Consider the following 15280-nt stretch of genomic DNA (forward strand, 5'->3'; position numbering starts at 1 on the left):
GTTTACCACACACAGTCACACTAATAGACCACAATGGAGGCGGGAGAGTGCATAATCCCTCAAACAATACCAAACAACTGTTGTGGTAGAAAGTAGTATGACCATAAACATGCTGCAGTAAACTGTTCCTTGAACTCAACACTGTCTTTGTACATTAGTAGAGGTTTACTGAAGGCATAGCAACCGCCCTCATCTTTAAGTATTGCCAAGAATAAAAACTTCCACATATGTCATTTCTTACAATGTCGACTTGCATTCTTATTGCTTGTGTCACGTATAAAAGATGTTGAATACAGATCATGAGATTGCCTCTTCAGAATTACACCCGTGCGGCACTGAACTGCTGTGTGCAGCACAACAATGTGGCCCTTCTGTGTGTTTTTAACTTGATTTATTACAAGTCTTGAAAAATCTGTATCGAAATCCAGTTCCCATAAAGTCTGTTGGTTTGTCAGACTTTTTCATTTCAGTTCTCCCGAAAACCACAAAATCCTGGTCCGTTTTGAATTTAATGATTATTTTACATAAATTGTCTTTTCATGTCCTGATATGTCAAACAATAATGAGGACAATCTTGTGACTGGTGACCACTGGTATGAAGGAGCGTAGCTTGAGAAATGTACATTTTCAGTCTTACACAGGTTATGCAACCATCTCCCCTTTGCCCCTGCATGTGTCACATGGTAGTGTGGAGGTCAGCGGGGCTTTACATTATGTGCAGGCTCTTGCTGTGCAGGTGTTGCCATGAACCCGGGTGCATCACATGAATCCAAAACCAGTGGCTCCTGACCTTTTGACTTCATGAATGAGATGTCCTGAGCTGGCCGCATTCCAAAGCGGCTTTGATCAGTCGGGATACAAACACAGCGGAGAGCATCGGGGGAAAAAACAAGAGGTTCTCAAGGGATCACTCACTCACTCACGAGCCAAGACCCGAGCAACTAAAACGCTAGCTGTTTTAATTGAGTCTTTTATTTTCAGTTATTCTGAAAAACAACCAAATCAGATTTAATTGATCTTGTCATTGTGGTAAAATGACACCAAATGATGCATTTTGAGTTGTTTTCTGTCCAAGATTCTAAAATATTTTCAGTTTTTTTTTTTTTTACACAGGTGAACTGTTCAGAAGAACAAATGGCTCGTTTATGTTGTAGCGCATCACTAGACACAGGGGTTTATTAACTGTAATAAATCAAACCAACAGCTTGGATTCAGGTTCGACTCACATTCACCTTTCTAGAAGCACGACAAACTCCAGACACTTGAACCACAGACTCCCGTGTGTGTAGTCGAGTTCACATGGGTTCGTCAGCTTCTTCCTCCGAATAGCATTATCAATGTTGCCAAACAGGATGTCTCAAAATAATTAGATGTGACCTTTTTAAATTTCAAAACTATTTTATGTTCACAGTTCATTTCCACAAAAAACGAGCAGAGCAAGCGCTTTTCTTTTCCTATCTTTCAGCCAAAAACCCACACACGCGTCAACCCTCTGACCTCATTTCTAATGTTGACAACTTTGAGGATTACTTCTTGGCCCATGATGTCATATGTGGACAAAAATCAATGTGTAATAGGACACACAGCTACATCAGACAGACAAATGCTGAGCCAATGATTCAAGGCTTTGTCTGTGCGGCTGAAGTTTGTCCATTTGAGGAAGTGACGGAGGAAAGAGCCGTGTCCACTGGACATCACACGAGTGAAGACGTTGGCTGACAGTCATGACCAGGCAGAAGTAAATACACGACGAAATCTGGGTCTGACAGGTTGTAACCAACCCCTGCTTGAACTTTTGTGTTGTTTTTTGTTCTTTGACCCTCTCTCCCGCAGAAGTTAACGTCAACACCCACTTTAAAGACTTTTCCCTGTCAGCAGATAAAATAAGAGTTGTGAAGGAAGTCATGTTTTTAAGTTGTGCAAAGTCTTGTGTCCCTGAAGCTAGTAATCAGGTTTCTCATGCGAGAGCAACAACGGCACATTTTCCATATCGTACAAGCGTCTGTCATCGGCAATTTGCAGCTCTTTTGAACTGCTTTTGGAAATAGCGCGACACTGCATTGCAGTATGGCACACAGCTGAAATTTGACATTTGTCTCATTCGGCTTTTGCTTTAATGATGACATGATGAATGTTCTGACATTCAGATGACACACAGGTTGTGTACGTCTCCATGAAAAGCAGTCAGACCAAATTATTCCCCTGCATGCGATCCCTACCACACCGAGGCTTATCCCAGCACAAACCCCTGAATTTCCATCCAAAACAGATGTTTGTTTTTTTTGTTTGTTTCATTGCAAAACACGATCCAACACAAACTCGTCTTCTCTTGACTGCCTGGTTACAAGCAAGCGCCAATCTAAAGTCTAATTCCACGCCACAGGTTCTTCCCACACTCATGTATAGGAAGTGATGCGTAGTCACTGACGCGTTGACTCAGATCTGCTGCCTTTTTTAGAAAGTCCGGCGGAAGCGAGAAATGGGTGCGAGCCTTCAGTCATTAACGAATGAATGTGAACACGTCCTGCACATCAGCCAGTGAGCTTTGAACCAGGGGTGCGATCAATGTTTGATGATTCTTCTTGAACACACTGTTCCGAAATGGCTCCCCAAAATAGAACGACAAAACAAGTGTTGAAGCCAAAAATAGTAAATCAAAACAAAGTCAAAATTGTCGACAGACTTTTTGTGAGCCTCTAGAGCCTGTGGCGTGTACACACGAGCTGTGCAGCCAGAAGAATTGTTCTACTGTGTTTGAGGCTGCCTTAGCCATTAGCACAAGTAAGATTAAACGTCGGTACCTCTTCCTGCTGTTGCCGACCCTGCAGCCTCTTTTCATTGACATGCACAAGGTGTTTGGGTATCTCGTTAAGAAGTAGAAAGATTGACTCCAATTATCTATGCCATCTCCCTTCTCTTCGCTACATTAAACCAATGTCCTCCTCAGTCAATGCGCTGCACATCCTGCCTGCCACTAATTCAATGCACAACGTATTTCAGAGCAGCATGATTGATCACATAGCATCAGTTTTGGGAGGGACCACAGTTTCATGGGGAAAGAGTTGAGCAATGGGGAAGACACCGTGTTTTCTCTGGAGCTTTTTTGTTTTTTTATATGGTGGTGATTCTTGGCCCGAGCAGAGACTCTCTGTTCTCAGCGATAGATGGATGTGAGCCTGGTGTACACACCCGGGAAGCCGCAACATATCTAGTTACACACAGACTGAACTGACTGGCTGCCAATCTGTCTGAAGGGAAATGCTACGAGGACAAACTGTTTTTTTGTTTTTTTTCACTCGGGCAGATTCCGATCCTCTTGCAACCATCTATTATTACTTCAATGTCATTAGTGGTCACGCTGTTTTTGACTTTGGGGCGAGAAGAAAAAGTGTGTGTCTTTCTTCAAAGTCAGAGACGAGTCTTTCCTCAGTCTGAGGAGCAACATGCAGAAGGTAAAGCACCTTTGTCTGACGTCGGAGCCTTGTGGTTCATTGCAACATTGTGTTGAATTTTACAAATCGCATGCCGCTCATCACACAGACATCGTCAAACTCAAAGCCGAACATCGTATATTAAATATTGCGATGGAGTTCCGACCACCTCCAAGAGGTCAGTTCAGCAAACAGACAATGTGTTTACCCTGGAATGCAAATAAGAAGGATTTCAGTGGTTTTCTTATTTTAGCGCCACAAAATGAAGTCATCGTGGGCGTTGTTGCAGCTACCTTATCCGTCTTCCCTGACTGTTAAGTTAAGGCAATGAAATAGATGCTGTATTCAACATTACATCATTTAACTGACTGAGTCTGGGATGGTGTCGCATATTAAATCAAAAAGCATTCATTTTTTTGGTGCATGTTGGTGGTGTTGATGAACAAAAGACAGTGTGTCAACGTACTGTTTTATGTAAACATAAGGTTTATTGCAAATGTGCAGTTGTATCCAAACACCATAGTGAACAACTTTTCCGAGGATACTTTACAGCAACAATACCGTTATCTTTACAAAACACATAAACGTTAGCACTAGCTACAAAACAGTCTTCTCCCTGTGAAGGTTTGCGTGGCTTCAGTTGTTGTGAGGAAACAAACAAACAAAACAAAAAGGGCAAAAAGTCTTTGGTGGCTAGAAAACAACAACAACAGAGTTCAGTGTGGAAATGTGTTCCCCTCTTACTACGGGCAGGCAATGTTGTCATGCCATCGTTTTCCAGTAACAGACCAGATACTGGACGATGCTGCTAAAATCAGGAGTGCATCTGCAGCGACAAATGCTGGTCATCTCCACTGCGTTCCCCTCAGGACGTTTCAACTTGATGTACATTGTAGTGACCATTTACTGTGAGGAGCTAGGCAGACAAAGTGGGCACATATGCCTGTCCCCCAAGATCACAAAAAAACAAACACAGATTTTTGTTCAGGATCACAAACAAAAACCCAAAATATAGCAGGATTCATTTCCCCCATAAGCAGCAAGCCCCAACTGTTTGGCAATGCAAGATTACATTTTATGAATCATTACAGCATACTGGTCAGTGTACTGCAGCAGTCCATCAGCTCTAACCGGCTGTTAACCGCCACCTCTGACGCCTTAGCTTATCCTGATGATTATTGTTGTTATGCTTAGATGTACATGAACACATGAGCAATACATTTCAGGCACAGGGAAAGTCCTCGTTATGTGGTTGAAATGTGCGGCCGAGGGGTGGGGGGGGGGGGGGGGGGGGGGGGTTTGAGATGGGACAAATCCACACGACGGGGCTCTTCTCGTTGAGACGTGGAGGACCGCCTTCGACGGGTCTCCTCTGGGGGAGCAACACTCCCCAACACTTTCCAAGTTGGCACCTGCAGGGCCAGCCCGATCGACACCTCCTCACCACCCTCTCTGGAGCAAAGGGTGTTTGTTGGACGGGTTCGGCCTCGGCAGGGGAAGCCCCCCCGCCGTCTGAAAGCAAGCGCTCGTCGGTGCATCGTCAGCCCTCTCTCTATTCTCTACACGGAGAGACTACGACAAAGAGTTGGGACGGTATCGGAGGCCCGGGCCTGACACCGCACCGGTCAGAGCGTCTTAAGTTCTGTTTTTGTGCTCAACGGTTCTTTTGTGTCCCATCGGTCATTTACAGCCCCGATGCTTCACCTTCGTCGTTTGCGAAGGGTTCTCGGCGGCTGCGATTTACGTTCAAAATGGAGGTCCATTACTGTAAAGAGACAGTGGCTCTGCCCGCCCCAAGGCAGAGCCACTTATACAGCAGAGCCAGTGCGGTGAATGCAGGGCTGCTGCAGGTCTGCGGCCACCTGGGCGCTCAGATTGTCCAGGGGTAGCAGCACGTCTGCCGGGATGCGAGACTGGAACTTCTCCAGCTGCTCTGGACTGGCCAGGTTCTTCAGCAGGTAGTTCTCCCTTTCCAGCTGGTTGTTCTTCTCCGCCAGCTCTTTGATCTGCTCTTTGAGGATCTCCACCTCCTCGCGCACCGCGTACATCAAGTGGTTCTTGACAAGATCCTGTCATAATAAAAGAAACAGAAATGGATCAGTTTAGAGATAAAAGCAGATAAATGCTCTCTGCTCGGCTGCACAGCTGATGCTGTCAGAGCAAATCTTCGACGCCAGTTAGTCTATTTGCTGGAGCTCTTGTAAGATACAGTACAAGTTACAACTTTGACTCAAGGCTGTCTTCAATAATTCTGTGCTGCAAAATAGTTGTCAGTCTTTGTTTCTTTTTTGTGAAATCCCTGCTCTTGTCGTCTCCTCTGTCACATGAATAAAGCATACAGTAGCCTGTGCTGCCTTCACATTACTGCCTCGGGCATTCATAAAGAGCTGGTTTAGTGCAGAATGAATTGGGAGGTTAGAGGTCAGCGGGTTGACATGCATGTTGTGTGCAGTGCAACCTATTCTCGTGTGTTTGTCGTGTGTTTGTCGTGTGTTTTGTCGGTTATCTTGGCTTACCATCGCCTGTTCGATCTTGTTGTCGATGGCCACCACGCTAGCACCAGAGGCACTGCAGGAGAGGAGGAGAAAAAGAGGCCATGAATGAACAGTTCAAAGCCACAACTGCCGTTACCTTCACGTCAACTCAATCCCCAAAGTGTAACTATTCAGAAAAGAACCATGTTGCTGCTTCCTGAATTGGTTGGCGTTTGTCAGCGAAACACAAAGCTTGCAAAAGAGAAAGGAAAACTGTTTACCCCGCTGTTACCTAATGTAGTCTTTGTACACACACAGCTTTGTGAGCAATATCAGGCTTTTATTGAGGTGATAGTGTAACGAGCACAGTGTGTGTGTGTGTGTGTGAGGAGACTGAACGGCTCTCCGCAGATATCAGTTTAAAGTCCAAATAAACAGCAGATGGAGAGATAGCTGAGCACACAGACTTCTGTAATAACACGTTATATCAGACATTTCACACGAGCGCATTTGTTTTGAACGGCTTTATGAAAAACAGGAACGCTGTCTGGAGGCCTGCAGAGAAGGAGGAACAAAAAAAAAAAAAAAAAGGCTCGCGCTCATTGCTCCCATTCATAACTATCCAAGCGCATTATTAAAATAAATAAAACGCAAATCAACATGTGGGCGACTGTGTCGGATATTTACCTGTTGTCAAGTTTCACCGATACTACGTCTCCTCCCAGGAACGAGGAGAAGAACGAGATGGAGAAGTTGTGTAACTGGTAGACGGCCACCTCCATGGGTGTTTTGCCGAACATCTCCGCGCTCATGTTGAGTACCAGACTCGTTTGGATCACGCTTCTCGCCACGTTTACGACTGGTTGTTTCACCTCACTGTATATCCGGATGTGTTTCGTCTCTGTCGTAGCGATGCACTCACTCGCTGCAGTTAGCTGAGCGTCGTGCTGTGTCGCTGTGTCGGTGTGTGTGTGTGTGTATAAGCTTCGCCGGTTTAAACGAGCGACTGTCTGATGCTATTTCTGCCACCGGCTGCTATTTGAATGGCTTGCCTCGTGACGTCAAGCGACGCGCGCATAAATTAGTCAAATGAGTCGGCGGGTCGGGGTTAATGGTGCCTTCCCTTGCCGTAGGGAAAAAAACACGGATTTAGGACCTGGGACCTGGACCTAGGACCTGACCACTGATACGTCCCGCCTCAACTTTTTGCACAATAAACCTGAAGGGGGGAGATAACAAAGACGCCTGCGATTATAGTCACGTATGCACGAGGCTGGCTCTCGTAGTATTTTGCTGCTTTCTTAAAACGTCTACAACTGTACAAACATAGAACAGATTATGAATATAATCGTCCTATAGTTGTAAAGTGTGCTCCATTGACATATTCAATGCTTATCTGATAGTACGACAGAGTTTTTACTTTATTTTGTTTGTATATTTATTGTTCGTAGAGTACGATTATGAGGATATCTCATCAACAACCAATCAAAGACAAAACAACTCAGTGTTATCGTTCCATTAAATCAATGCATTTTACATCTTTATTCTGCAATGAAATGTGCAGAATACCCCTTTCAACCAGTTCATTTATAAAACAAAACGAATGCAATAAAAACAATACATTTTAGGTTGCATTTAAGCTTTCTATTCGTAAACAAAATGAATACTCAAAAAACACACGTTTTAGATGAGCATTTGAATGCAGCATCGCGTGTGTCCTGCCTCTGAACTTTTCTTCTGCCACACTGGCTCTTGCAGTTAACCCACAGACCGAGACCCGTCCTCACTGCAACAACTATCCTCTTAACCACCATCCGAACAAATGTAATCTCAGTAGTCCTGCATAAACAAGTCACTCGTGTTGCTAGTAAATAAATAAAAAACTCGATTTGGGCACAGGAAGGACGCATGTGGTGAGGATTCGTAGAATCTGATGTTCACGTGAATCAATTCAATGAAATCAAGCAACTTCTTCAGCAAAAGTTTCTAGAGTAGGTGATTTTAAAGAAGTAGCAATTTAGTAGTTCTTGATTTGCCACGTGTACAATTGTACAACTTAAGATAAGTCTGCAAACTGTCCTTTATTGCTACACGGCAATGACAACAATAATGTTCACGTTGTTCCCATCACTTTATTGTTGTTTGTTACATGCTCAAACGGAATGTCCTGCACCTGATGTACACATGCACAGGTACTCCACAAAGGTACTTTGCTACCCTCTCACCGGTACATTTCCCCTCAGTCTATACCGGAACTCTATTGGTCTCTAGTGGTGAAAACGTATAATACACCATCCCGGAGGGACAATGTCAATAACAAAGGCTCTGTTTCTGGACACGGTGTTTACCACGGAATTTTCCTTGCACCTTTTCCTGCCTCCACAAATCAACAACTCCAAGTTGTTTTTCCGACTTCGAAATGACATGGCAAATTCTTAAAGGACAATCGTTCATTCATTCATTCATGTGTTTGATGTTTGCACGGCATAGCCTTCGACTTGTTAGTTTTAATTGCACTAGTTCACCCTAATTTGTGCGTTAAACAATAAAACAGTCATGGATATTTCAGAGAAACACAGATTGTAATGCATTAGTTGTGTGTGTACCACAACTTCTTTGAGTATGAATATCCACACCACTGATTGGCAGGGCATATGGAATGAGTCCATAGCACTGGTCTCTGGTGTATGACCTCTTGCACTTCACATACACTTTTGAACTGGCATCTTACAGCATGTGGCGCAACTGTGCTGAGCATCCTGCAAAGTGCAATAAACAATGTGTGTTAGAAGCCAACCACAGAGAAAAACAGAGCTGCTATCTGTTATCTTTTCACAACATTTTTCCACTGAGTGCCGGCAGCTCTATTGAGCAATAGACCTCGTTTTCAGCGAGGCATCCATGCAGGTTTTAATAGCTTTAATATAATTTCTCAGCGCTTCTCTGCTGTCACATTACGTTGCCTTTTGCTGTTCCAATTATCGAATCCAATACCGATAGTAAGCCAATTCATTTTTTTATTAGGGAGCCTCTGTTGCATAATAATTTCAGTTCCAAAGCAGCAAGAACATTTAGAACATTACCGGCTAGTCTCAGCTGATCGGGTCTTACGTCTAAATACTAGCAGCCATTCAATTTGGTTCATGCATAACCTATGAAATGCAGTTAAAAAAAAATATATATATATATATATATATATATATATATATATATTTCAAATTTCATAAAAGAGGCCGCACTGCATAGAAAAAGAAAACATGGATTTAAAATGATAACAAATGACCAAGAGCCTACTCTTTGATCATTGCATAGCAAAGGTCTGCCACGTCCTTTGGAGAAAAAAGGAATTCTGTTATGTAACAAAATAATTGGAGTGGAAAGTCTGACTGTTGGTAGTTCTAACAAGGCTAAGCAGAAAGCACATTGACTGGGTATTAGGGCCCATAGCGCCTGTCGTCTCAGATTTTGTGCTGTGGGAGTACAGCTGCCAGGTTTAATATCAGACCCTGTTCTGGCAACAAGGGGCTGGTGAATTACCTTGCCCCGCTGTGATAGTCCCATTTAGGATAGAGGGGAGTCAAACCGATTGCCTGTGGTTCTGCTGAGGTGCACAGATAGAGACTACACAGTGGGGAGCCTTCCTGCATGGTTCAAGTAGAACATATGAGCCACATGCAGTAAGACGGCGACAATGTAAACTATGAAGCCCTAAACTTGATATCCGCTACAACACAAATATTAACCAGTACAAAGTAAATAAGCAGTTCTAGTTTAAATTGTGTTTGCATGTTTCTAAACCTTTTTAAGTGCCACAGATATTGACCATCGCAGCCATTTCAAGAAGTAAAGCCTTTGCATTTCTGTGGAACTCTTTCTGCCTGAACATGTTTGGCGAGCGCCAAATCCAGTGAGTCACGCCACAGCCAGGCGATGGGCCACGTCTTCCATCAGATGTCCCACGCGTAAGAGCCAACTGCATTGTATAATACTGTGATTCATCTGCACCAACGGCTGAAGAAGAATGAAGCTGAGACATGCCTCCAACGTCTGGCTGTTTTTGGGGTTTGGTCGCACCAAATTCAAGATGCAACACAATGCAGCCCAACAAGAAACACCAGTGGTCAAATCCAAGGAGAAAACAAAATCTATCAGTTTGAGATCTCTTCTTGGACAAAAGGTCTTTTCTTTACTGTGTGTCCCATCTGCACTCTCATAATCAGGAATGCATGGCGTGTAGGAGAGTGTGGCCCGAGAGCACACAGCCCTGCCATAGGCTGCAGCCAGAGGCTGTCTCAGAAGGAGCTGTTATTGTGGGCAACAGGAGCGGTTACAACCAATGAATACTGAACAGTCCACGAACACGAGGACACCCGGGGGCGCTCATTATTATCGCATCACCTATAAGTCTCCTGAGCCATGAATAGAAACGAGGCACATGGCCTTGGTCTTGCTGGTGAGGTTTTTCAATAAATTTACCAGGCTGTCAATTTCTGCCCTTGGATTGCATGTGACGTGATCGCTTGTATCAAACACGCAGTACACGCAGAAAATGATGGCCGGAGTGACATTGTTATCCGAGGGCTGCCAGAGTTATCATGTTATGCGTGCATTAAACGCTGCAGCCAACAATTAGTTATGAACTCAAAAGATGAATTTTCAACAAGGTTGACATGTTTTATGTCAGAGAAATGAAAATGTGTTATAGACGCATAATAACGTATTAAGCACAGCTGATACAAAGAAGATTCATTTACGATTCTGTTTTGGAAATTTCATGACAAACACTGCATCTCTCAGACTCTCCTCCGCTGTCCCCCACTTACCGCCGATCTGGCCTCTTGAACAGACTCGGTGAGTAAGGGGGCAAGTAACTCATAGCTCTCTCCGGATAGCTGAAGTGCTGGTAGTGGCAGCAGAATCTGTGGGGCGGTTCGGCCAGGCGGAGGGCACACAGCGTCCTGGGAGAAGGTGGCACAGCCCCAACAGGCGCGACTTCAGTGGGACGCGTCTGAGTGTGTCCCATCTTGGCTTCCAAATGAAGGGGCTGCTCAAGAGGCAGGAGTCGTCTGACTGTTTGCTCGCTGTTCTGTTGCCGTTTTGTTCCCAGCAACTGTGCTCTCAAAGCACAAAGAGACCATTGAGGGCTGGCGATACCGCTGGATATCCAGCCATAACTGTGAGTGCCATGCTCTGACTGGCACTCGTATGATGTGTCTCCAATCCAGTTGAACACAATGCCCCGGAGTCACACTGAAAATGGCAGTTTCCTGAAAGGGAATCGTTTCATCTCAACACTGCTGGAGTTTCTGTTTCGGGCAGACAAAGCAAAAGATCTTTCACTGAGTTTGCCTGAAAGGGACAATGCCTATCTCCATACCTCATTTAATCAGAGGTAATATGTGTAATGAAACACATAGTTGAGCCATTGTTGCATCATGTGAAACAAACTTGTTCTCCATATCATGACCTTTTCCCGACCGGAACCAGATTTGTTTTGCTTGTATGCTCACTTATATGGAATTGATTTGGAGAGCTCCACCACAGAGAACTTATTGGACCACGTCTGTAAAATCAAACTGAGGCAGGTGAATGAGTTCAGTGGCATCTTTTGTAACATTTCAGATTTGCGTGTGTGTCCTATTAAACGCTTTGAAACTGTGATTAAGTGGGTTTGTCAGTTCCAGTAAGTCTCTCTTGTCATGCGGGCTGTAATTAATCTCGTGATGTTTGGAGAGCTATTGCTGCTGGAAAAGGTGTAACAGCAAACGTGAGCCGCTCTCGCCATGATTAATTGCAAGCTGTTTTCAAGTTTGACAGTTCGGTGTTCTCGAGTCTGTCGTCTGCAATAAATGCCTCTTTTTGGCAAGTGCAAGGCTTTGACATTTGATATTCTGTACAGATTGTGACGCACAGACGAGTGTGGTGTGACATGACAGAAAGTCGTGTAAAACCAGTTTCTGCATGTTGTCTTTTCGAAGATGTATCTTTTGGGTTGTAGCATTTGCATATTGGCATTTATCACCAGATGGGAATTAAAGTCATCCTTTGTGCCATGAAGGTAAAAATTCTGAAGACAAAAGCATAATGAACTAAATGTCAAGCAATAACTTTCGGGGGCTTTATAGATGCAAGTCTACTACAGTATAACCTTTAGAAGAATACGGATATTCATTGAAGAAAATGACATTCATAGTAATGTATAATTAAATATTATCGATAATTTGGCCGGGTAAATATCATCATGCGCCCTCTGAAGTCAACAAAATATGTCATAGCGGCGGAATTTCAGCTTCACTCAGTTCAGTTTCTAACAATCGCTGCTCACGACCATTATTCAGCGTTACTTGCCCGGAACAGCCGTTCACAGAAATGTGTTTCCCTGAATCTCAGAAGAAAGGGAGCACATGAACGAGGCTGTGACTGTGACTTTTGCTCTCATATCATTTTGTGATGGCAGTGATGTCAAACATCCTGTAAAACCAAGTTTCAAGGCTGATGGTTTCAGGCTTTAAAAGTTGAAACATTATGTCACATACTCAACATGACTCTAAATTACAGGCACCAAAAGATCAATTTCTATTAGGCTGTACTTCGCTACAGGAGGGTTTTAATCATGATTGCATGGTAGGAAACATAGAAGCATTCATTCTCCTGTATATCCATGAAGGCAGGAACTGCTCCTCACTTGCCTTGATTCAATTTCCCCAGATGAAACATGGCCACTTAAATGCTTAATTTCTACTTAATTTCACTTTGTACGAAGTGATAATAAGTTCATTAACAGTAGCCTTTACTGAAACTAATAGCAGTTTACAGCAGGACCAGCAGTACAGTAGCTAATGGTGCTGTGTGCAGTATATTGCAGTTAACAAGCTTGGGGACATGGCAGCATCTGGCACCAGGCTGTGATTCAGCAGCAGCCAGACAGCTTCAGGCCATAATGTAGAGATTTACCTTGTGCTATAACGGGGAGAATGTTCTGGCTGGATTTACGATGAAAATACTGAAATAGAGCCAAGACCCAGATGAGTGCGCTAGGGATAATGGCAGTATAGTGAACCCATGTCAGGCCAGGCTACAACGTTGCATGGCACCTGTGATTAATACACTGTTGACTGGATCATGTCCCAGAACAAAAGGTTACAGAGTTCAGTGCCATCTGTCTGTATTCATCTGCCTATGCTACTTTAGTGTACTGCATACCTCAGCTGACGTATTTGGTGTGGTTGTGTGTATCTATTTCTAACCCGAGTAGCCCTCAGACTGTCACGGCGCTGAGAAATGGAAATCTACCGTCAGTGCTGTGAAGCTGACATACTGTAGAATCAAAGCTATGGGTGACACCGCGCTATCAGACCTAAGTTGGCAGGTTGTCTTTTTCTTGCAAACCATATCACCTGTTGAGCGAAAATGTGCTACATGTGCGTTTTCCTACGTCAACTGGTGATAACAAAAAGTGCTTTTGACACAATTATCATTAGAAACAGGAAGAAACTCTTTTCTCAACTGACCCTCACCCACGTACAACATTATAACTTATTCCCTCTTTCTTTCCTCGCCTCTATTTTTCTCTAAAGAACGCCTCACTCTAATGTTACCACCTCCTTCTTTCAATCCATTCCTCCCTTTTCAACCTCTCCGTCTCTCCACCTTCCACATCTTTTTGCAGCTGTGTGACCCGAGTCACCGGCAACTGGGACAACACTGGAGGGAGCTGGGCCCTCGATGGGCCGACCCCTGGTGTGTGTTTGTGTGCTCGCTTGTGTTTTTGTTTGCCCCGTTGTGTATGTCGATGTGTGCGCTTCGCCACACGCTTGCATATGTGCACGCACACGCACGTCTGGCCTTGTCAGCACGATCTGGATTTAACTGGATGACAGGCACCCTGCTAAGTATCGCTGTCAGTGTCATCCAAACACAGAATAGTTCCCACAGACTCCAGCAGGCTCCTCCGCTGAGCATTAAAGCGAATCCTTTGTCACCTGCGAGATGACGATGGAGCAACGACTAATTTCCCACGGGTGAATTTGAGACGAGTCATTGGCGGTCATTGGCTGAAGGAAAGTGCATCAAACTCAAACGGCGACCTGAATGAGCATTAAATATTCCTTCATTTGAAAACAGACATAGTTCAACTGAATTCTACCAGTAGATGTATAAATCAGCCACTCGCAAAATAAAGACACGTCTGTCTAACACCTCTCAGTAAGAGATCGCAGTGACCAGGGCCGCGTTTCTCATATTATTAGCCTGAGGAAGCCAAACAAATGATATTAGTCTCCTTCAACAAGACCACAGGAATGACTCGGATCACAATTCAATCAAGCTCTGTCTCAAGCAAGAGCGCTGTAAATCTCAAAGGCAAGAATAGAATAACAACTGATCTAATATACGGCAACTTTTATTTACAAAACCTGCAGAATACAGATACTGGGGAGATCGTACAGCAAAATGAAGCATTTCATTCATTTATCCTGGTTAAATTGTGGACTGTACACTACCTAGGCGCACACACAGGACACTAAACACTGTGTTCAAAGCATGAATAGGAAGATGAATAGAAACAGGACATGGACCACTTCTCCTTGGCAGTGAATGTACTCTGCAGATCTTTAACGCTCACTCCACCCTCTTTGTGTTTTCACTTGGGGCAACACTATTGAAGCCTGGATTGATTGCTACAGACGTAGCATCTGCGCAGTCGGACATCCAGCTACGCTGCGTTCATATGTAAATATGCACATCAATTTAGTCAAGCTATACAGTTGTGTTAAAACCATTCACAGGCCACTTTTCACTTTCTTTCAAAAGGGAACCTGATATAACTCAAAGAGCGGCCGTGGAGTGGTGAAACAGGGAACTCATGTATATTCAGCACCTTGTATCATTGTCCCTTCCAAATAGCGTCACAAATTACAACCACTCCTTGGACTTTGGAGTCTGAGAAAGCCGAGTGGCAATAGGTCTGTGCAGTCCCACATGCAGACAGAGAGACGGGCCGAGAGGACACGGTGTACTGTACGCGATGTTTCCTCAGCCTGTCTGCGTGGGTGAGGATCGCCTACCATCAGAGGACAGGCAGAGACAGACGAGGTCAGGGCCAGATGTGCGTGCCCCATTCTACTGAGTCTTAAAAGGAAAATATGTTGGAGTTTAATGTAAGAAAGCCCAATTAAGGCAGCCACATGTCCGTCGGGAGAAAAAACTGAGATGTATATCCAGATGTCGACAGCCCGCGTGAAGATTGTAAAACAAGTACGCTCGGGCTATAAACACACACATTACATCATCATTCTCAATTCTCTGTTTAGTGTTAATTGCAAGTAACTTTAAAAAGAAAAAGCAATAGAAGTAATTGCAGCCTCGAGGATGCTT

The 15280-nt window shown here is 44.1% G+C and overlaps 1 protein-coding gene across 2 annotated transcripts in view; it reads right to left on the bottom strand.

The window, feature by feature from the left end:
- Positions 1 to 3894: 3894 nt before the first annotated feature.
- The window catches only part of tsc22d3 (TSC22 domain family, member 3), a 31575-nt gene continuing 20189 nt past the window's right edge, over positions 3895 to 15280 (bottom strand). Inside the window, exons 1-3 of one of the 2 annotated variants that reach the window (XM_079268659.1) lie at positions 6593 to 6906; positions 5948 to 5999; positions 3895 to 5500 (exon numbers count right to left, since the gene is read on the bottom strand). In XM_079268659.1, the coding sequence (XP_079124785.1) occupies positions 5240 to 5500; positions 5948 to 5999; positions 6593 to 6717 (438 nt within the window). In that variant the 5' untranslated portion in view covers positions 6718 to 6906 and the 3' untranslated portion in view covers positions 3895 to 5239. Of the gene's footprint in view, positions 5501 to 5947; positions 6000 to 6592; positions 6907 to 15280 lie in introns of those variants that run through there. The other variant, XM_079268658.1, reaches the window with a different exon arrangement.

This window comes from Melanostigma gelatinosum, assembly GCF_949748355.1.
Source record: "Melanostigma gelatinosum genome assembly, chromosome: 5".
Classification (NCBI taxonomy): domain Eukaryota; kingdom Metazoa; phylum Chordata; class Actinopteri; order Perciformes; family Zoarcidae; genus Melanostigma; species Melanostigma gelatinosum.